This window comes from Numenius arquata, chromosome 21, assembly GCF_964106895.1.
Source record: "Numenius arquata chromosome 21, bNumArq3.hap1.1, whole genome shotgun sequence".
Taxonomy (NCBI): domain Eukaryota; kingdom Metazoa; phylum Chordata; class Aves; order Charadriiformes; family Scolopacidae; genus Numenius; species Numenius arquata.
The window spans coordinates 2,142,791-2,164,493 of NC_133596.1; the positions used below are offsets into that span (position 1 = coordinate 2,142,791).

The 21,703-nt window shown below is 46.9% G+C and overlaps 1 protein-coding gene and 1 non-coding gene across 2 annotated transcripts in view; both read left to right on the plus strand.

Annotated features, from left to right (window-relative positions):
- PUM1 (pumilio RNA binding family member 1) overlaps positions 1 to 21,703 on the plus strand; it is an 88,867-nt gene that overhangs the window by 31,697 nt on the left and 35,467 nt on the right. Inside the window, exons 4-9 of the mRNA XM_074162048.1 lie at positions 1,432 to 1,540; positions 4,380 to 4,558; positions 7,039 to 7,205; positions 8,175 to 8,445; positions 14,972 to 15,065; positions 16,366 to 16,467. Coding sequence (XP_074018149.1) covers positions 1,432 to 1,540; positions 4,380 to 4,558; positions 7,039 to 7,205; positions 8,175 to 8,445; positions 14,972 to 15,065; positions 16,366 to 16,467 — 922 coding nt within the window. The remainder of the gene's footprint in view (positions 1 to 1,431; positions 1,541 to 4,379; positions 4,559 to 7,038; positions 7,206 to 8,174; positions 8,446 to 14,971; positions 15,066 to 16,365; positions 16,468 to 21,703) is intronic.
- Positions 19,783 to 19,867, plus strand: LOC141474390 (small nucleolar RNA SNORD103/SNORD85). The gene has a single exon (XR_012463628.1). It is a non-coding gene; the product is annotated as a small nucleolar RNA SNORD103/SNORD85 (small nucleolar RNA).

Below are 21,703 nucleotides of genomic sequence, written 5' to 3' on the forward strand. Positions count from 1 at the left end.
TTTTTGTTTTGGGTTTGGTTGTGTTTTGTTACTTTAGGATTTGAAAGGAATTCTGCTTATCAGGTGTGGGGAAAAATTGATGTTGCTTTTATTGTAATACCTGTTTGTGTGTAATCTGTCCAGTTACCCAGATCTGAACCTCAGGTTTAATCTCGTGTGTACAGACATCCTTGGCGATACGTCTCTGAGTAAACAGATCTTCCTTAAGATAAAAAGCAAATGGTGAGCACGACTTTTCCGGTTGTCTGTGTTAAACCAGAGTGTGCCGCGAGCTGGGAGCCCTTCAGTCACTCCCGCTTGCTCTGTCCTCCCCCAGCAGCCTGCGTCCTCTCTTCCGCTGCAGCCTTCAATCCGCACATCTGCTGGGGAGTATAGAGTTATCAACACTCCTAACATACAGGAGACATCGACTAATCTGATGATTCTTGTTTGTTCTATGGTAATTTCAAACAGATGCAAGCACTTGTTAATCTTCCAGTTCCTTTAGTTTTATTCCAGCTTCAGCAGGCAAGGCTCGTTTGTTTTCTTAATTTGCTCTGAATGCGCTGTTGTTTCCTGTCTGAGCTGCACACATCTCACTCGCCAGAAGATTTAATTTAAAGATTGTATGTTTGACATCTAAGGCACTTCAGCAGGGCTGGAAATTCCCCTCGCCATATGTAGGTGCCGCGTGGCAGGTGTTTCCTCGGTGAAGCAGGTATTTTCGAAATACATCTGCTAAATAGGGCATGTCGCTCTGTTTGCCGTCGTCTGAACTTCACAACAATCTTCCTTGGATTCCTTCGAGCCAGGGCTGACTTTCTGTCTGGATCTCAGTAAGTCCATAACCTCTTTCTCTTCCTTGGGTAGGACAATACGTGCCTGGTAGGTGTGGTGGCCCAGAACTGCTCACTCCCATTAGCGTTTACAAATAACTCTCCTGGCGTGGCGAGGCCTCAGCAATCATTCAATGAGCGAGAAGTGAGAGCTCTTGGCATCTCTTGAGCTATTCTGTCCCTGCCAGTGCCAGAACCTCGGTGTTTGAGGGCAAGAATTAGTGCTGGAAGCGCTGGGTAGTTTCATCCCCCCCAGCTCAGGTAGAAATCGTGATAATGTCCTGATCCGAACAGTTTTTTTCCCATTGATATATTTTGGGGAGTAGCTCTCACGCGGGGAGGCTGGAGAGTGTCAGTGTGTGTGTGTGTTTACGTGCGTGGGGCTCCCTGAGCGCTTGAGGATGGAAGAGGATTGCTGAGATTGGATCGTTATCTCAGTCGCTGTATGGCTTTCACCCATGGAGTATATAAATATTTTGATTATAAAGCATGTATCAGTTTGTGTTTAATGATTGATTCATGTTTAGAAGGGAGACGCTTATGGTTTATGTTTGCATTTTATACTTATTTTAATCATGCTTTGTTTTGTTTTGTTGTTTTTTTTTTTTAATTGCAGCAGCTGTTGCCGGGTAAAAAGTTTTGGGAATCTGATGATTCCAGCAAAGATGGACCAAAAGGGATATTTCTGGGAGATCAGTGGAGAGACAGTGCTTGGGGAACATCAGGTAGCCCAATTATTTACTTCATTTAGTTGGGGTTGAATACAGAAATGTGCAACTCACTGCTCAGAATTGCTGCCCAGTCTGGATGACACACAGCTTTTAAAGGATTTTTTTGGAAAACATCTGTTTTAGATAATAGAAAACTAACAGAAAACCCCACGTTGCTATGTGATAGAGCTAAAAGATACCCACAGTGATGGAAAGATTGTCTAATGTGAACGTGTGTGCCCTTCTGTTTATCTCCTTGAAAATTTTTAGGTTGCCATTAGAATTTCAATTTAAACTTCCTGATGTCTTTTCTGCCTCGGGATGGGTTACTTTTAAGTTTGAACAAAGATATTCGAGAACAAGATTAGTAAAAAAACCCCAAACCACCCCACTTTTTTTTAAACACTAAACCAACCAACCAAAACCCAACAACATTCAGCTTAAAAAAGAAAAAAAAAAAAAGTGATGTTTTGAATTAGTAATGTTGAAGTTTATCTGCCAGGGATTGTGTTCTTGGATCGGAGACTGTCCCTTATTTTGAATTCAAGGGGAGAGTGTTCAGGTTGGGTTTAGTTAAATGGCAGAAAATCACATGCATGTGCTGAATTTGAAATGCTAACCTGTTACTTTTTATTTTCTGTGCTTTCTATCTATAATGAATATGTTCCTTAAACACCACCGAGTGTCTGGTGCAGTTTCCAAACAACTGCGCAGAGCTCCCGATGGGGTGGGATTTAGAGGAACCTCACTCTTGTGAGGGTGTTTTTTCCCTGCTGAAAGTGTCCATTATGAAAGTGAAGGTATTGGGATAGTGATAAGGGTGTTTTTTTTATTATTTAAATTTCAAAATGGCTGTGAAAAGGGGATAAAGCTTCTCCCAATCTGATGGGTTGAACCTTGCAGCCTGGCTGGGTGCTGGGGAGGTTCTGGGGAGCTGCTGCCTGAGGTGGGTCTTGAGAGCAGCATCCAGCCCTCGGCAGCTGTTTGGGCCCGTTTTTTTTTAATACAAATTGAATTTGAGGATGGATTTAAGGACTGAGCTGGACTCTGAACCACACCAGCTGAGAAGGAGACCTTCTCCTCTGCCTCTGTGGTTGGGCCAGTGGCACCCAGCAGACAGGCCGGGGAGAGCTGGGGGAGGTCGCCTCCCACACTGGCTGATGGCAGATCTCCATGAGTCAAAGCCCTTCGTCTCATCTCTTCCTCTGTTTGTTCTCAGTGAATTCTCTGCACCTTCACAGCCTGTATTGCTCAGCCCCGGCCTGGAACGGTGTCTGTGAGTCAGGGCGGGCAGAGTTTCCCCTTTTGCCCAGCTGAATTTAAGAGCCATGGGCTGAGCAGTTGTTGAAGGTGCCCCAGAGGAAGGAGCAGAGCTTGGAGGTGGGGTGGGGACGTGTCCTTGGCCACAAGACTTTGTTCTGTGAACAGTGGAACTAATGAAGCCTGATTTTCTGTAAGATGCCCTTTGCTCCATCCATTTTCCTTTCTGTGACTGCAATACACACTGCAGCCCTCCCGTACAGCTTTGGCTCTTCACTGCTCTGCCTTGAAGCTGTGGTTTTAAAGCCTTTAAAGCCAGTACGACCAGAAGCAGCCCTGTCTGATGGAGGCCATTGCTTCCTCCCCTCCTGGTGGTACACGTGGTTCAGCCACAGTGCACTGAAACCAGCTGTGGGCAATTACCTGCCTTAAAACTAGCTTTCAGCTTTTCTTCGTTAACTTTCTCCTGGAAAAGCCTCCCCAGTCCTCTTCACTTTGTGGCCACGGAGAGGCTTGTGCTGGCTTGAGGGAGAGTGCAGGGAAGTGTAGCCAGGAGCAGTGAGAGAGTAGAATTATTTCTCTTGACAGCTTAAGTCTGCTTTATGAGGGAGCTACGGTATCAATATCACGGTGTGTCCCTTCCACTGTCCCCTGGGAACTACTGGATCTGCTGCCTATTATTTTTGACTCACCAGTCTGAGCAGCCAGGACCACAGAAGGTCTCCACTTCCCGTCCCTCCCTTCCCCGGGGATGTAGCGCTGATGTAGGGCCACCGGCTCCTGCCCAGGCAGCAGTTTTTGCAGAACTCGTAAGGACTCAGAGACATCAACCCTTGGTCTGTTCTGGTTGGATCTCAAACCCTCCTGCTGCAGGGATGTAAAGGGATGGGGCTGGTGCAGGAGGCCAGAGGATGCGAAAGAAATAATGTTCTCATAAAGTTTTTCTTGAGGAAATAACGAAGCAAAACTCTGATCATGACTGTGGCAATGATTGTCATGATCGTGATTGTGGCAGTCTGATCTCGCCAAGAGAAGCTGTGGCTGCCCCATCCCTGGAGGGGTTCAAGGCCAGGTTGGAGGGGGCTTTGAGCAGCCTGGTGTGGTGGGAGGTGTCCCTGCCCAGGGCAGGGGGTGGCACTGGATGGGCTTTAGGGTCCATTCCATCCCAAACCAGTCTGTGATTCTATGGATACAGCAGTTCATATGACCAAGAAAACAAAAGCAGGCTGGTGTGACAGTAGGATGATGTTTTAAATGACAAACCAAGGCTGATTAGTTTTTTCACTGTCCTAACACAAGAGTTTTAATAAAACTAAAATGTAGAACTTTGGTTTTTTTAATTGCAACCTTTACTTAGATACTTACATTTCTGAAGTTTTATGATTTTAGACTTAAATGTAGTTATTGCTTGTAGGTTTATAGGTTCTAGTATTTAAACATGAGAAAGCCATCCTGCTTTTTCTAACAGACTTCATCAGGGTCTAAAACTGACACTTCTTAGTACAATTAAGACCCTAGAGAGTACGTATTTAATGACTTGCCTCCTTTGAATAGTTGGATCTACTTATAAGAATTACACATCTTTTTGTTCCAGATCACTCTGTTTCCCAACCGATTATGGTTCAGAGAAGACCTGGTCAGGGCTTTCATGTGAATAGTGAAGTCAACTCCGTGCTTTCGCCCCGGTCAGAGAGCGGAGGCCTCGGAGTTAGCATGGTGGAGTATGTGCTGAGCTCCTCTCCCGGGGACTCCTGCCTGAGGAAAGGAGGATTTGTAAGTCTGCCCGATTCCCACACTTGAGTTCTCATTATGTTGTTTTCTCCGTTTGCTGCTTGGTTGGTTGGTTTGTTTGTTTGTTAATCCATTCCTAAAGGCGGATGTTTCTTCTTGCTTTTATTTGCTCTTAGTTTAGTTTTCTTAAAACGGGCCGGCTGCAGTTTCACCGCGGTTCTTGGCTTAGGGGGATGCAGGATGGGAGGGGGATGGGGGTGAAGGATGTGAAGGTTGCTGACGTTCCCTGGATGAGCACACTGACAGTAATCCCCCCCTTCTAAGCTTGTCCTTGGAAAATGATGCACATATTCCTGTGGGTTTTGAATGAGCGTGTGGCTGCTTCGGTGCTGGTGAAGAACAAAAAGCTCCATGTAACGAGGGTAGAAACGTAACGTAGTTACACAACCCACTGCAGCTGGGGAGCACTTTCAGGGGCATCTGGTTTCCCGTGGAGCAGTGGCATTGATCGTGGTGCTGGGGTGGGAAGGGAGCCCAGGCACTGCTGCCTCCGATCTAAGGATGTGGGGAGAGAGGCACAATCACACCCCATCCCTGTACTGGGGAAAAAGGGGCTGCAAGATGCTGGGAGGGCTGGAGCCCCTCTGCTGTGAGGACAGGCTGAGACTTGGGGAGATTCCTCCTGGACAAGAGAAGGCACAAGTGAGACCTTAGAGCCCCTTCCAATCCCTAAAGGGGCTCCAGGAAAGCTGGGGAGGGACTCTTGATCAGGGAGGGGAGCCCTAGGAGGAGGGGGAAGGGTTTGACACTGAAAGAGGGGAGATTGAACTGAGATGTGGGGAGGAAATTCTTTGCTGTGAGGGTGGTGAGAGCCTGGCCCAGGTTGCCCAGAGAAGCTGTGGCTGCCCCATCCCTGGAGGGGTTCAAGGCCAGGTTGGAGGGGGCTTGGAGCAACCTGGTGTGGTTGGAGGTGTCCCTGCCCAGGGCAGGGGGTGGCACTGGATGACCTTTAAGGTCCCTTCCAACCCAAACCATTCTGTGATTTCAGCTCTCCCTCATCAGCCAAGTGCTCGATCAAGAATTGTCAAAACCCATAAAAGCAGAGTAGGTGTGTTACTGTCACGCTGCTGGGCTCGTCTCTTCAGGGAGCTGATTTGTGCTTTCCTTCATCCATCCTCTTATTTTTGTCCCTCTTTAGTGGGCACCTGATAACCTTGTTGAACCCTGAGCCTAAGAAGGGGGGTTTTTGAGAAAGTACCAATCAGTGGAAGGAGCCAATTTGCCGTGGGGATTGGGGATCAGAGAGGTGGCTGCTCCGCAGCGCTGATAGCCTGGGTGCCACTTCTGGAGCTCAGGGTCTCACTGGTGACTGTCACATTGTGTGGTTGAGAACTGGGCTCTAAATTTATATTTACAATTGGCATTTCCACTTCTGTTCTTTAATATTAAAGAAGCACGATTTTATTTAAGCATCAGCAGAAGATGATTGCTTTTGAAACAATCTTCTTTTTATAAATATGGGGGAAAAAAAATTCTCCCCCCAAATAGAGAGAAAGGATGTCGTTGGTGCAGGGTTCAAACGCCCCATTACTTGGGGAGGGCTTTTCCCGCAAATGAAGTGTCAGACGGGGTTTGAATGTCGCTCTTTGTGACAGCACCAAAGCTGTCTCTGATAAATATGTTTATATGCCCCTTGCTGCTTTTTATCATAAATTATGTTGTTTTTCCTCTCCCTTTTGTTGTTCAAAACTCTGCCCTTGGCATAATCACCCTTTATTCTTCTCCCAAGTGAAATAAAATGCAGACATTAAGGGCAGGAATGCTGCAGATGTAATACCCCTCACTAAATGCTCAATACAAATCCTTGTTTTTCCCTCTCTTTACTTTTTTTTTCTTCCCCCCGCTCCAAAAAAACGTGCTTTAGGATTATATGAACCAACGATCGAACTAGTGATCGCCATGAGTGCTCTTAAATGAGCTGTACCTTGGAATTCACTGTGCAAATCACAGTAAAGCCCCCCAAAAATGGGGTGATGCTGTTGTGCTCGGACAGGTGCACTTGTCCAGTCGGTTACTGCATCTTTGGCACTGAGACAGTGACTTTCAGAGAGGGGCCCGTTCAGTTTATGCCCCTTCAGTACATGGGGTATTTAGAAGTACTTAAAATTTCCTGAGTTAATTTTGAAGTGCCTAAGTCCCATCTCGAAAGAGGATTTGGATAACTATTCTTTAAAATTATTTTGAGGTGGGATTTTTAACGCCTATAGAAGCAGACCCTGAGTTACTAAATGCAAGAAACTGAATAGATAAATAAAACCTCTCTTGGAAGAGTGAGAATTAATTCCCTTAATTCTTCGATTATGATTGACTATTTTGCTTTTTTACATTTTTGTTTGTAAGAACTAATGTTTGCAAGTGACTGACTTTATTATGACGTGTTTCTTTGATTTGTTACCATCTTGGAATAAAAGTAAAATTGATCTGAAAACTAAGCTTATTAAAATAATGTCTCTTTTGCCTAGGGGCCAAGGGATGCAGAGAGCGATGAGAATGACAAGGGGGATAAGAAAAATAAGGGCACGTTTGATGGTGATAAATTAGGAGATCTGAAAGAGGAGGGGGATGTGATGGATAAAACAAATGGTTTGCCTGTGCAGAACGGAATCGACGCAGATGTCAAAGACTTCAGGTACGTGCACCATTAGGTAATAATTAATCAGCGTCACACTTAACGTTTTTTGGAAAGATTTTCCATGCTGTAGTGAAAAAGCCTTGGACTCACTGAAACAGTGTCATAAGGACGTTCTGCTGTACAGAGGGAGGCACTGTGAGGAAGTGGAGGATAACATCTGATAGCTCTCCTCTGTACAGTGTAATCTTGGTTTATTTTCACACCTGTTTTGATTGCTGTGTGAGGGATTCCTACGGAAATACCTACAGAAGATGTTGACTCATTTTATGTGCCAGTCAAAATTATAGCTGGGGTTTTGGACTTGTTCCTTGTAGCTCTCAAGAGATTAAACCTTCCTGCAACTGTGGCCATAGAATCGATACAATCAGTGCAGCGGTGTTTCTCTCTCGCTTACCTGCTCGCTGTCCCTCGTTCTCATGGAGGAAAACTAAAAGCCAGAGAACTGTGCTGTGAGGCACATGCTGCTGGTCCTTGCGTTGAGATGAACCGTTTCCCACTTGAGTCCGATGCTTATTTTAGGGAATGAGGAAGCCATGGCAGCTACTTCAGAGAGGCTTCAAGTGAGGTACAGTGCCAGAGTGTCACATGATTAGTAACTACCAAATAGCTTTTATAAAAAAGTGACTTTGGCACTTTGGAAATCCTGCCTTGTTATGACTGACTCTCTCAATTGAGGAGGAAAAAGGAACTGAATTTTTTTACACTTGTGCTGTAACAAGTCTTTGAGGCGGGGGAATGGGGAGTTTTGTGGGTGGGGTTTTTGTTTGTTTTTTTAAATACATAAATTGTTCTGTGGAATTCATTGAGGGAAACATTTTAGGCCTTCCTTTTATTTATTTTCGCTTTTTATCACAACATTGACAAGCAGTCCTGGTGAGTACTAGTGTCTGTTGCTGTTGATGGACACTGTGGGATGTCGTGTTGAATGGAGGTGCTCAGTGACCAGTATCTTCCCTTTCTGCATAGCCGCACGCCTGGGAACTGCCAGAACTCTGCCAGTGAAGTGGATCTTCTGGGGCCAAACCAGAACGGCTCGGAGGGCTTGGCCCAGCTGGCAAGCACTAACGGTGCCAAGCCGGTGGAGGATTTCTCCAACATGGAGTCGCAGAGTGTCCCTCTGGATCCCATGGAACACGTTGGCATGGAGCCTCTCCAGTTCGATTATTCCGGCACTCAAGTACCCGTGGACTCGGCCGCCGCCACCGTGGGGCTCTTCGATTACAATTCCCAGCAGCAGGTAATGTGCGGGCCATTGGTCCTACCCTTCCACTCCAGTTCCTCCAGCAGCATCCTCATGGGGCTGCCCCTCGGCTTGGGGAGAGGGACAGAGGGACGGTTCCATCACCTGTGGCATCCATGTAGTGTCCTCCTGGGGAGGTCCATGCAGGGCACCTACCGACCTGTAATAAACAGCAGTTGCCAAGAGCACTTTCCTGTGTCTTAGTCATTTTTAGCTGGAGTAAGTTTGCATCGGAGAAGAGCTTTAAATTAGTAGAATCACAGAATGGTTTGGGCTGGAAGGGAACTTAAAGCCCACCCAGTGCCACCCCCTGCCCTGGGCAGGGACACCTCCCACCAGACCAGGCTGCTCCAAGCCCCCTTCAACCTGGCCTTGAACCCCTCCAGGGATGGGGCAGCCACAGCTTCTCTGGGCAACCTGGGCCAGGCTCTCACCACCCTCACAGGAAAGAAGTTCTCCCTGAGATCTCATCTCCATCTCCCCTCTTTCAGTGTCAAACCCTTCCCCCTCCTCCTAGGGCTCCCCTCCCTGATCCAGAGTCCCTCCCCGTCTTTCCTGGAGCCCTTTAGGGACTGGAAGGGGCTCTAAGGTCTCCCCGGAGCCTTCTCTTCTCAAGGTTGAACCCCCCCAACTCTTTCAGCCTGTCAGTAAAAACTCTTAAACAAAAAAAATCCCGCCCTCGAGCCCTTAGAGTGACTTTTAAAGGTCAGATGGCTGTTGGCCTCGGCGTCTCTGCAGTTCCCAACTGGAATAATGAGTGTGAACTGGCTCCTACCTGAGCATGGGTTAAATCTGAGGTCAGAGTCCAATACAACAGAGCTTTATCTCAGCCAAGTGGGGGGGGTTTGACCTTTTCTCCCGCACGAGCAGCCCCAGCCTCTCATCCCAGAGACCTTGCTCTGCTCTTGGCTCCTCCTGAATGCTGGGCCTGGATCCAGCCATCGACCTGTAACCCTGCGCCTGCTCCCTTGGGCAACCATCGTAAACTTCTATTGCCTTCCTTCGGTAACTGTAACATCCCTCAAAGAAGAATCAAACCCTTTGTTGTGGCTGATGACAAGGGTGTGTAACCAGCCCTGGCTTTCCTGAAATACCTTTTGTAGCAAAGCAGCCTCTTGGTGCTCGGTGTGGAGGAGAGGCCGGTGCCGGGGTTGTGCTGAAGGTCCATCTTCAGGGAGTTATCACAGTCTTAAAAGCAATGTAAATATCCGTGCGACACCTGAACGGGTTGGTTTGTTACGAAGCGTGTTTGGGAGGTTAATGGTGGAATTTTTATTTATTTTTTTTTTAATGATTAAACTAAATAGCTGTTGTAAAGTACAAAAAAGAAAGAAAAAACCCCACCTGGTTTCAGGTCTTTGTCTCGCTGCGGTGTAGGACCTTGAACACAGGAATTACTTTCAGACAATAAAATGCGTATTTTTTTTAAAACAGTATATTAGAACTAAATAAGTGAACTGCTTTGTAAAGAACTGTTAGATATGGGAAAATAACTGCAGGAATGCGAAGTCTGTAATTGGCGTTTTGTCAGTGTTTTCTGTTTAAATTAAGGCTCATTTCCAAGTTTAAGTAACTTTATTTTTTTTTTCTTTCCAGCCTTTAAAAAATAGGCTTTAAAATTTGGCATGTCTTCACTGAATTTTTCACTGAATTTTTTTTTCACTGAATTTTTAGAGTTGGAAGGGACCATAAAGATCATCTAGTCCAATGATCCATAAAGATCATCTAGTCTTGCATCCTAGCTGGTGGGAATCGGAGCTCTGGAAGCAAGACCGAGCTGGAGATGTGCTGATTTCAGAAAGGGTTGTGGAACGGCTCTGGGGCCCTGTGGGCAGGCCTGGGTTATTTGGAGTTTTTTCCATAAAAAAGTGGATGGGTGATACCTGTCACCTCCATCGTGCGGCTTAGACCTTCCTGCTGGCTGTGGAGCTGTGGTTCCCTCTGTGAGATGTGGATTTTGGGGGCAGAGGGAGGCCCAGCCAGGCCGGGCTGTGCAATAGGGACCGTTACTTGAGTTCCAGCTTTGCTGCTGCTCACGCCGCCGCTCACTGCCAACGCCGGGCTCGTGTCGGCACAAGTGCTGGGTTAAAGATAAGGATTCAGAGGTTCACTCTGCCGCCAAACGTGACCTCTCAGCCCACATTTGTGTAAACGCCACGTGTTTTGGCCCAGAGTTGTACCCATTTTTTTTAATAGATGATATCCAGCAGCCAGTGTTTCTTGGTATTCGCTGTCTGCCAGTTCGAGCCTGTACGAAGGAAATCTCTTTCGGCAGTATAGCTTTTTCCGTTCAGTTGTCAGAAGGAAATATGTCCTGAATAAAAGGATCTCGCCCGTATAAGTGTCTTTCTCGGCCCGTCGGGAAGCGTCATACACTTTGAAGGGATTACAAGCAAGAGCAGCTAAAAGTAATATTAAGAAAGGAAGGGCTTAACCACGTGTAATCTGATTAGAGCTGTCAGATGTTTATATTGCAGAAGAAACTGGCTCCCAGAAATCTAACCTCACAGTGTTCCCATAGCTGTAATACGGCCGGGGTGGGCTGGGTCCTCGGGATTCCCTGGATGAATCTCCCGGCCCGTGTTTAAGTGACACTTCATTTGTGTGTGCATGGGAGAGGCAGAAATAACCTCGGTTTTTGACATGGGGGGTGATGCTACTGAGCTCCTCCGGAACAGTGTCGGTCGTGGGGAGGTTTTCACTATGGGATTTCTAATCGGCTAAAATACTCCATGTGTACGTTCTTATAACTTCAGCCTCGCTTTGTAAATGCCAGTTAATGCTCCTGGTAGAAGAGGTTTCTTTTTCTCTTTTCCCTTGTCCACTTAGAGACCACAATTTAATACTGATACGTATTAAACGCACTGATATGTACTGATAACTTTAGTTTCTTACCTACTAGGCTTCCAAATAAGATGATAAAAAGCTGTCATTTGAGGTTTTGCTTTGTTTTGTGGAATATAGGTGTCTGCTGTCAGCAGATGGAGACAGTGCATCGAGGCTTTAGTAACTCTTCCTAAATACGTAGAGGTGATGATTCCCAGAGCTCGTGTGGCGGAGGGGCTTATCTGGCGAAGTAAAACCTGAAATTGTGATGGTTTTTGTTGGCTCCTCTTCCTTGTCCGTGCGACAGGGAGTGTGACATCTGCAGCTGCAGGAGGTTTTAGCTGCTCACGCCGAGTTCTGCTGGGTAAGTGGAGCAGAGCCTGGGTTTGCAGAGGCTGCGATGCAGAGCAGGCAGAGGGAGAGGCTGCTGCTGGAAGTCGCTGCCCGAGTGCGTGGCACAGACACTGACATCTCTCTGACCTTTCTCTGGAAGGGAAACCGTAAGGATTCGTGAGGAGGTGGCAGGAATCCAGCCCTTCCTCGTGCTTACGGGGCGAGCGCAGAAGGTTTGCACGTGGGTTTAGAGCGGCTGGAGAATATTGGCTGAGGACGGGAGCTGGAGCTCTGTCTGTGGGTCTCTTGGACTTGAGGACGCAGACACTCAGGGTGATTTTCTCGAGCAGGTAAAGGGCTGCCCAACCACTCTGTTCCGTATGCCTCCCTTCTGCAGTACTGGTAGTTTTAGGTAAAGGAGCATCCAACGGTGAAAGAAATACTCCTGCTTTGAGGAGATGGGGATTTGGCTAGTACTTGTAATTTAAAAATGGATCATTGAGATGCATTTGGGAGGCGTAGAACTCAACTGAGCACAAGAAAAGGTGTTTTCAGAGAAAATAAGTGCTTTTTTGCCCTTCAGACAGGCAGCTAAGACTCTAGCTGTTTCCTCTGCTCTTCACCGTGGCAGAATACACGTTAGCAGACCAGCAGAACAGATCCCAGCGATGCAAAAGAATATAAAAATGAAAGTTTTGGTGAAATGTTTGTAGCTGAAGAAAGCTAAAATATTTGATTGCTGAACTCCGTACTAAAATCGACCCCACAACCAGGGCTGGCTGTTCCAGACTCCACAACCAGGGCTGGCTGTTCCAGACTCATCTATACCCAGCAGGGAAGCAGTTTAGGGGATATATATTTATTTTTTTCCGTATCTGCTGATGCTGCTCGGTGAAGGAGATGTTCTGGAGACTCCTACAAGGCCGGTATCCCTCATTCCGTGTTCTGTAGGTGACATTTTGCTTTCTTGAATTTAAAGATGTCAGTGGAGCATTTGATCCAGCTCCTAATGACAGATGGTCCATTAACGACGATTACACCCCTTGGAAGTGCTCAGCGTTGTGTAAGCATGAAGTACTGTCGAACGATGTGTTTAAAAAAAGGAAAAAGGAATTAAAAACAGGTGTGTTCTGCAGGAAGACTGCTGGGAGTGGTTTATGGCCCTCCTGATGTTAGGCCCCAGGACGTACCTGTGGGTGTGATAGGTTTCTCCATAAGCCTAATTACAATATTCCTTGGATACGTGGAGGGGTCCTGGCCTCTTAAGGGGTGAGGAATCTTTGGGGAAAACAGTTTGGCACACAGAAGATCAGTTCTGGATCCCTGAAGTACCGAGTTTCCACATCTAATATCTGATACCGGTCCCTTACTTTTTTTTCTCCTTCTGAACTTGCAAAAAGAAAAATAGAGGTAGATAATCACCTATTTTTTTTTTATTTTTTTTTTTTCAGATTTTCTGCCTAAACAGTGCAGTTGCTCATCCTGCTCTCAGGAGAACCAACTCCGATTTTTGCCTTTAAAAAAACAAAGAAACCCACCCTAATTTTCTAAATGATTCCTTGCTTCTTGATGGTTGTGAGTTTCTGCCAAAAATTTGGGCAGAAGAATTATTGCTGCTTGTGCCAGCTGAAGTGGCTCGCTGGTCTGGGCTGGAAGGAGGGCAGAGATAATAGGTGTGAAAATTGTAGAGCATTTAGGCCCTTTCTATTTTTTTTAATTTTTTTTCCAAGTGAGTGGAGAGAGAAGACATTTATGGCAGCGGTTTGTGAAGTCGTTCACACCTCAGAAACGATCACTTTTGGAAGTAAGTGGGAATGAGCCCTTGCTTCTGGAGAGTTTCAGCGAGGCTGTTCAGCTGGTGTGTGTTTTAATTAGAATTCAGCAATGGTCTCGATTAGTTCAGGGAGTGTTTGATTTAGGAAGCTGGGGAGTAAGTTTTGAGTAAGGACCTGGATGAAGTAAAAAAAATCCCAACCCTGAGCAAAAATACTTTCTAGAATAATATAATACTCTCTTTTTTTTTTTTTTTTTTTTTTTTCCCTTATTGAGAGGTCTGTTCACAGTAACGTTGCCTGTTGCTCCCTGACTGTGACAGCAGCTGGACTCGGTGCCACAAGTGGTGGTTTGCAGGTGGTTCGTGCTTTCCACCTTCAGAAAGCATCGCCCTGGCAATCGCAGAGACAGCAAAGGGCGTTTCAGCTTCTGGGCTTTCGTCGTACTGTAAAGGGGGATTTGGACTGAAAATGAGTTGAGCGAGAAGCTGGTCTGATTTTAGGTGTAAGTCCATCTGCTGGCAAGGCCAAAATCAGAACCAGCCCATAGAGGAATCATGATGTTGCACCATCCTGATAAAGGTGGATCACCTTAATTAGCAACAAAAATAAATGAAGCAAAGGACTTGTTGGAATCCACTGCCAAAAAATTGAAATCCGAAGCTGTGGGTCGTAAGAGATTGAGCAGATCCTTTGTGCAACAGTTTTCATACCTCCTTGCTCTGCACGGTTTCTTAACGCTGCACTGATTGTTCCTATTTATTGTCATAATGAAAGGTTTAAGATTATTTAAAAGCAAACTGAAATCCTGTACAGTTCTGTAAAGTCAGGTGCAGTTGTGCTCCTGCGAGGAGCAGGGAGTTGGACTCAATGGTCCTTATGGGTCCCTTCCAGCTCGAGATACTCTATGATTCCGTGATTCTATATGCTTTGGGTGACTTAACCTAAAGTCCCTGCGTCTGGTTTCTGTGTGTGGGCATCAAAGAATTTACACCCAGGAGATGCTGGGGATGGAGGGCTGGCAGGTTAACAGGAGCGTGTTGTCCAGGGCCTTGTGAGCTCCTGAGGCTGGTGTCCCCTCTGCTGGCTCTGAAGCCGTCCCAAGGGCCTCGTCTCTCCCACCCCTTGCCCTGCCGTCCCTGTGTCCCTTCAGGCCACCCAGGAGAGTCGCATGGGTTTCCACTGGTGTAACGGCGGTTTCCCTGTTCTCGGTGTGGGTCAGGATCTGGAGATGCTGATGGCAGCTACTGGTGACCCACAGGCTCCAGTAAGAGCTTGTGTGTTTGAGGAGGAGTTGGGGAAAAATGGCTTTCAGGCGTTGTGCAGAGAACAGCAGAGAAAACCCTGGCTGTGCTTTAGCTGTACTTAAGATATAAATTTTTTTTTTTTTTCTGGTGGATTATCACAGGCAATTGATTTCAAAGGGGTTTGCTTTTTTTTTCAATTCCTTTTGAAACATTTCCCTTTTAAAGAGGAGCGTCTGTAGTTGTGAAAAATAAATGTAGTGTAAAGGAATTGCTTTAAAGGGAAGTAAGAAGATGCTTTTTGTGTGTGAGTAAAGGACCGTATTTGTGTTTTTTTTGTCCCTCTAGTTGTTCCAAAGACCGAATGCTCTGGCTGTTCAGCAGCTGACGGCGGCGCAGCAGCAGCAGTACGCCTTGGCAGCCGCCCACCAGCCCCACATAGGTAAGCCTGGCATTTCCTACCTTACATTTTACTGTTAGTCCTCAGAATACATCAGGAAAACAGCAGAGAAAAAGGATTGGTAGGTTTTGGAAAATCCTAAAAATGTTTTTCCACCTGGTAATGGACACGTGAGCAGATGTATATTGGTTGAAGATCTGCTTGAAAAATTCTGGAGGCCTCTCTTGCACCCACTGAAAGCTCTGGAGCGTTGGTGTGTGGCAGGAAGGACACGTGTCCCTTGCTGAGAGCGCTGCTCGTAAGGACAGCGTTTAGAAGCTCTTCCCAGAGCAAGGGATGGATTGGGGTGAGCACAGGGAAATGGGGGAAAAATGCACAATTCAATATACACCTGAGTGTGCTTCCCGTGGTTCCGCTGCCTGGGGTCTGGCTTTAGGTTAAAGATGTAATTTATGCCAACACATGATTCATATTATTAAAACAGTATAGATGAACTGGGAAGAAAGCACTTTATCCTGTGCGTAGCAAAACAGGAGAACAGCAGAAGGGCCACTGATGAGTGATTGGAGTTAAAACTGTCTCAGGGTTAAACGTTTCTAGCAAAATAAGCAGTTTAAGTGGCAGCTCTTCCTACCCAAGAGCCCAGTCCGACGTGCTGGGACTCCCCCAGCTGTGTGCAGTGCACTTGTGTGCTCATTGGAGTTCAACGATAGACCCAAATTAAAATTATTTAGCTTTTTACCTTAATCTTCTTCACCTCCCCTCCACACCCCTTTCCTGCCCCCCAGTAATTTCTCTAATGATTAAAGCCTTTCCTTGCAGAGGAGTAGAAATGCCTGCCCAGCAGTGCCCTGCGATACTGCCTTTAACCCTGCTCGGCTCCTTCCAAACTAATTTATTGACGTACTGGGGTTGTGTAGTGGGGATGGAGCTCAGAAAGTAGCGTACACTGGGTCTTGATTACTTATAGAAATACAGAAGAGTAACAAGCAATTAGATAATATTGAGCTGGTGTTGACAGTCACCTCTACAGTAAAGAGGTGCTGCAGAGATACCTGAGCAGTTATGGGTACTGTATATTGACTATTTTACCACTTTAACTTCCCTTATGGGGCATTGCATCCTTGGAATTGGGTTTCTTCTCTGTAAATTAAATCCTCTGTTCTATTAAGACTGGGAAATGCCGTTGTTACTCGCTCCCTACAGACACCAACCTGTAAAAAGCTTGGAAATACTAAAGCAAACCTGACTTCTGTGTTCGCCAGCCGTGTAGCCAGAGGTATTTCGGTAGGGCTTCAGTTCTAGTTAAGTTTGTTTTTACTGACAGGTATGTTTTCAGCAGGTTTAGCTCCTGCTGCCTTCGTCCCCAACCCCTACATCATCAGCGCCGCTCCGCCGGGAACAGACCCCTACGCAGCCGGGCTCGCAGCCGCCGCCACGTTAGGTGAGATGCTCCCACTTCTCCCTGCATTTGTGACCATTTCCTGGACCCAAACTGCTCTCGAGTCTTTCGTTGTGGACGTTAAATATTAGCACGTTATAATTTCTGTGGAGAGATAATTGTACATCAGTGAGCTGAAAGAGAGTTTGTCTTGGAAAACCTACTTTCCGGAGATTAAATGTGATAATTCCCGTGTAACGCTTGCTCTGGGCTCTCTTTCTCTTCAGAGGAACTCTGAACTGAAACACTTGCAGACAGAAATGTTGCTACGTGTTTGGAGTTTTTTGGTGACTGGCATTAGCGAGAGATACCTTTGAAAATATACCTATTAAATGCTGGAAAGGGGGGGGGGGGGGGGGGGAGGGTGTTTTCCTGCCAGGAATGTTGTCTCTCGTTGCTGTTGAGCGTTACTGACCGTAGCACATCCTGCAAACCCCGTCTTTCCCTTTTGCTCAACTCTGTTAAGAATTTATGCTTTTTAGGTTCTCTGGTAAAACCATCCCTGATCTGCTGGGAGGTTTACGCTGTGAATGTGCGGTTTCCCAGATGGCGACCAAAGATGGTGGCTCTTGGCTTTGTGCAAGATCCTTCTCCCAAACGTTCATCTATCGCTTTCCAAATTCTTGCCAACTGTCGTAGCCAAAATTGTTGTATCTTGAGACGACAGCTCGGTGAAACAGCTTATCAATGCTGTGAGGAACACACTGTACGTTGAACTTCTGCTGCGTACACCACAAAGTTCTTGCCTAAACATCGAGGAGAAGGGAAGAGTGTGCTTTCAGAAGAATATTCTTATAACCATGCTTTGCTTTCCCTGAGCCACCGGCAGGGGAAGCCGCCTACATTTTAAATCAAAACTACTTAGTTCAGAGTAGTGGGGATTTTAAGTGGAGCCTGCACGTTGTTGCCACACTCATAACTTAGCCCAGCACATCCCGTGGGATGGCTCCTACCGAACAAAACCCAGGGAACGTTGGTTGTAGGGGGAAATACCTGGCTCTGCCCAAGAGCTCTGTGGTTGGTGCGTGACTTTTTGGCGGGTTTAACAGCTCTTGTGTAACCCCTGCTTAGCTTTTAAGCTTCGAGGCCAGTAGCAGGTCAAGCTCTGAAATGGGATTTCAGCAACTGTCACCCAGTCGTGTGGCGTTTTTAGCCATATGGAAATATGTAAAGAATTGGGATTATACTGTGAAGATGGGCTTTGGACTCTTTGGCTGTTGTGACTGTTGTGTGCGGATTGTGTAGTAACAACGTGAGATTGTGTAGGTAACAACATGTTGTTGGCAAGCAAATAACGCTGTGATTAAATGGAAGGAAGCCAAGAGTTAGAGTACAAGGATGTTGCTCCTGGTCTAGGGGTCGATAAACTCTCGTGTGATGATGGACGTGTGGATGAATGAGTGACCTGAACTCTTGGTGGCAAATAGAAGCAGGAAGCTTCAGTCGGGGAGGAGGTGCTGGAACACCAGCAATTCCAGTTACAGGTACAAGAGGGGCTTTGTAAACGAATACCATGAAAAGAGGGTTCTGGTTGGCCTTTTTGTATCACCTCAGTGCTTCTAAAGCTCGTTCTTCAGTCACACACTGCGGTTCGGTGGAGCAGGAGAGCAGCCTCCCGATTTCATAGAAAGACCACACGTAACCGCTGCCAGATTTCTAGGGAACAGCAAGTGGTTTTGCAACAACTGTTTTTTTTCCTTTTTCTCAGCAGCATTGAAGCTGCAGCTGCCTGACTGTCTGAGTGGGGCCTTAGACATTTGAACTAGGAGATACTATACCCCAGGATACCTAAAGCATCCCAAAACGTGGCAGCGGGATCTCTGCTTGAATAATTTTTAAGCTTTATGACTCCTGAAAGCAAAACAAAAGAGTGTGTGACGTGCTGCCATGTGCGTAGTGTTTCACCACTGAGAAATACGAGTTTCTTCGCCCGGCTCATTGGGCTCTGGACCCCAAGAGCTAGAAATGGCAGTAGAACAAACCACTCCTCCGTGACGTTTGCTTTAGGAAAAGCATCTCTTCTGCCTGGACTGGAGCAGCTGGGAAAGCCCTTCCGCTGGAATGACTGAGGGCAGCACCGAAGGGACGTGGGGCGATGGAGATGTTCAGAGTGAGGTGTAAGGTCAGGCGGCCTCCCTGGTGCCTGTGGGAGTGTGAAACTGGGAGTGCTTGGAGAAGTTTGAGATGAAAGAAATGAGTTTCGAGTTGTTGGAAGTTTATTGCTCACAATTACTCTTAAAGTGGAGGGGAACCTTTTGCACGTTTTATGGTGGAGATAATTCTGTCAACTAACATTCTGCTGTTATGGCAGCTTTTTCATGACTGTCAGCCCTGTGATAATACTCACTCATTTCTTCCCAACAATAGTAGCATTTTAAAGAACAAATTTGAATGCAGAGGGAAGGGCTTCCTAGACTCAAGAAAAACCACTTTTGAGTTTAAACTCTGGAGAAGATACTGCTGTCTTTAAAATGTGTTGTGAAATTGCCTTCTATCATTTGAGAAGGATGTCACTCAAGAAAAAGAAATCTTGCCTTTTGTAAGACAAACTGGGAAATGTCGATTCCCTCAGAGGTGGCGTGTTACAGGTAGAAAAGGGTGTCTGTTCCTTGTAGAGAAGTTGGATGCTGGAATAATCTGCGTGCAGGAAAAGCAGGGTGCTCCTGGACCGAAGGTGGGGCTGGTTGGGATGTGTCTGCTCTGGGCTTCTCCAGCTTGGGTGGCTGAGGAGCCTCAGTCACTTGGTGCGGAGCTGTGTCCCATCAGAGCCAGCTCCGAGCTGGGGACAGGTACAGGTGCCTCATGTGCTGCCCGGGACTGGGGTTGGGGAGTACCTTGTCCTGCACGGGTGCCATCTCCTCCCTGGGTCTGTGCTGGCCCCGGGCGCTGCCTGGCAGAGGCTGCACCAGAGCCCTTCCACTTCACAGCTCACAAATCACTAGGAATTGATAAATTTGCTATTTGCAGCCTTGCATTTTCCGACATGAGGTTCTGGAGGCTGTTGGACCTGGTGGTCGCCAAGTCCTTGTCCTTGGCAGAGAGCAGGCACGGCTTCCGCGTACAGAGATGGGAGTGTGAGGCTGAGATGAAAAGCAAAAACGTTGCAATGAAGACACTTACAGCTGGTTTTGCTAATGTTTCTTGAAAGGAATATTTGTGGGTGTCTGTGGCCAACGTGAGAGACGTAGTAGTGGGAATATTTGATTTCAAAGGCACTAGAATGGCTTTTATTTTCTCGCGTATGTGTATCTTTAATAAGTGTAAAAGCAGGTGCAAATATCTCCTGAAGTAAGGAAACACTCTGCCTGCTGTTGTAAGTCTGGCGATGATGACACACTTGCCCTCACTGAGAACAGTGTTCGATAATGAGCCTCAACCAAGCGCTCAAATGAGCTGAGCCAGACTCACAGCTCTTTTAAACCCAGCTGCCTGCAAACTTCAAAGACACCGTGCCTCTTCTTATAAACACCTAAGGCTTTTGCAGATCTGATGAGGAACCTCTAACTAGGAAAAAAAAATATCTCCATCTAGACTGTGCTTGTTTGATAATTAGAACTGAGATTAAAATAACCCGGAGAGATGCCCACATTTTGCCCAGATAAAGGGTATTGCGGCAACTTGCCGGTAGCCTCCGGGCAAATGCAGACTAATTACTGGCATAAAACGGAGCAGTTGCAACTATTTTCCTGTCGAGTGCAGAAGCACCCGAGCAGTCGCCGTCTGATGTGGATCGACTGAATATAAACAGGTTATAATCCACCCATCAGCTCCGTGTGTGTAACTGCTCTGCTCAAGGGAGGCGGTACCCTTGTGGGACTGACGAGTTTTCAGCAGGGTTTTTAATTTTAGCAGCCACTGCTTGTGAATTCCCAGGTCGGAAGGTAAGAAACCTGCTTGTATCAGGAACAGCGTGGCCAGCAGGAGCGGGGCAGTGATGGTGCCTCTGGACTGGGCACTGGTGAGGCCTCACCTCGAGGGCTGTGTTCAGTTCTGGGCCCCTCACTGCAGGAAGGACATTGAGCTGCTGGAGCGTGTCCAGAGGAGAGCCACCAAGCTGGTGAGGGGTCTGGAGAACAAGTCAGAGGAGGAGAGGCTGAGGGAACTGGGCATGTTTAGTTTGGAGAAGAGGAGGCTGAGGGGAGACCTCATTGCCCTCTACAGCTACCTGAAAGGAGGGTGTAGAGAGGTGGGTGTTGGCCTCTTCTCCCAAGGGAATAATGACAGGACCAGAGGAAATGGTCTGAAGTTGGGGCAGGGGAGGTTTAGATTAGATATCAGGAAGAATTACTTTCCTGAGAGGGTGGTCAGGCACTGGCACAGCCTGCCCAGGGAGGTGGTGGAGTCGCCATCCCTGGAGGTATTTAAGAAACGTGGAGATGTGTCACTTCAGGGCATGCTCTAGTGCCCGGGATTGTGGGGGTCTTTTGTGTGTGTGTGTGTGTGTGTGTGGTTGGACTCGGTGATCTCAGAGGTCCTTTCCAACCATGACGATTCTGTGATTCTGTGAAACAAAGTGGTTGCTGCTGCAGGACAAATCGGAGTAAGGCAGACAAGTGACCTCCTGGGGCTGGCGGTGCACAGGAAATCCAGCAAAGGTGCCTTTGGTCGCAGAGCTTTAGGGAGAGGCACAAATCCCGGTGTTGGGATGTACTGCTGAAGTGCCTGGCGTTAGACAACAGGCTGTCCTGACACCTCCCTGCACAGGTAGAGCTGGGCCGGTGTGTTGGTGACGCTGCAGACCCCTAAATGCGGGTAAAGTACAGTGGTTGAAAGCAAAATAACAAAGGAGAGTAGCTATGATGACACTTCTGAAATAGGAATTTACTATTTTAAGATTAACTATGAACTGAGTGTTTGAAGCGCTGCTGCGTGCCGGCAGTGGGCAGCAGTGATTGCGGGGGCTGAGCTGCAGCCCGTGCGCAGCGCGTCGCTTCTGCGTGATGTAGCAGTTCCTCTGAGACAAACACGCGTTACTGTACAAAAAAAAAAAAAAAACCCAAAACAAAACCAAAAGTAAAAAGTGTTTCCTGGTTTCTCCCTCTTTGTCACACCCCGGCTTACACTCAGCAGTGTCTTTTTGCATCTCCCTTTTTACTGTCACGCCTTATTTTTGGGAAATGATTTTTAAGTCTCTTGGGGCAAACGCTTAGAGTCTTTATGTGTGTTACACTGTTCTCCCTGTGGGGCCTTACTGTGAGCCATAACTAACAGCAGTACCAAAACGCCTTGGTTAGAACGC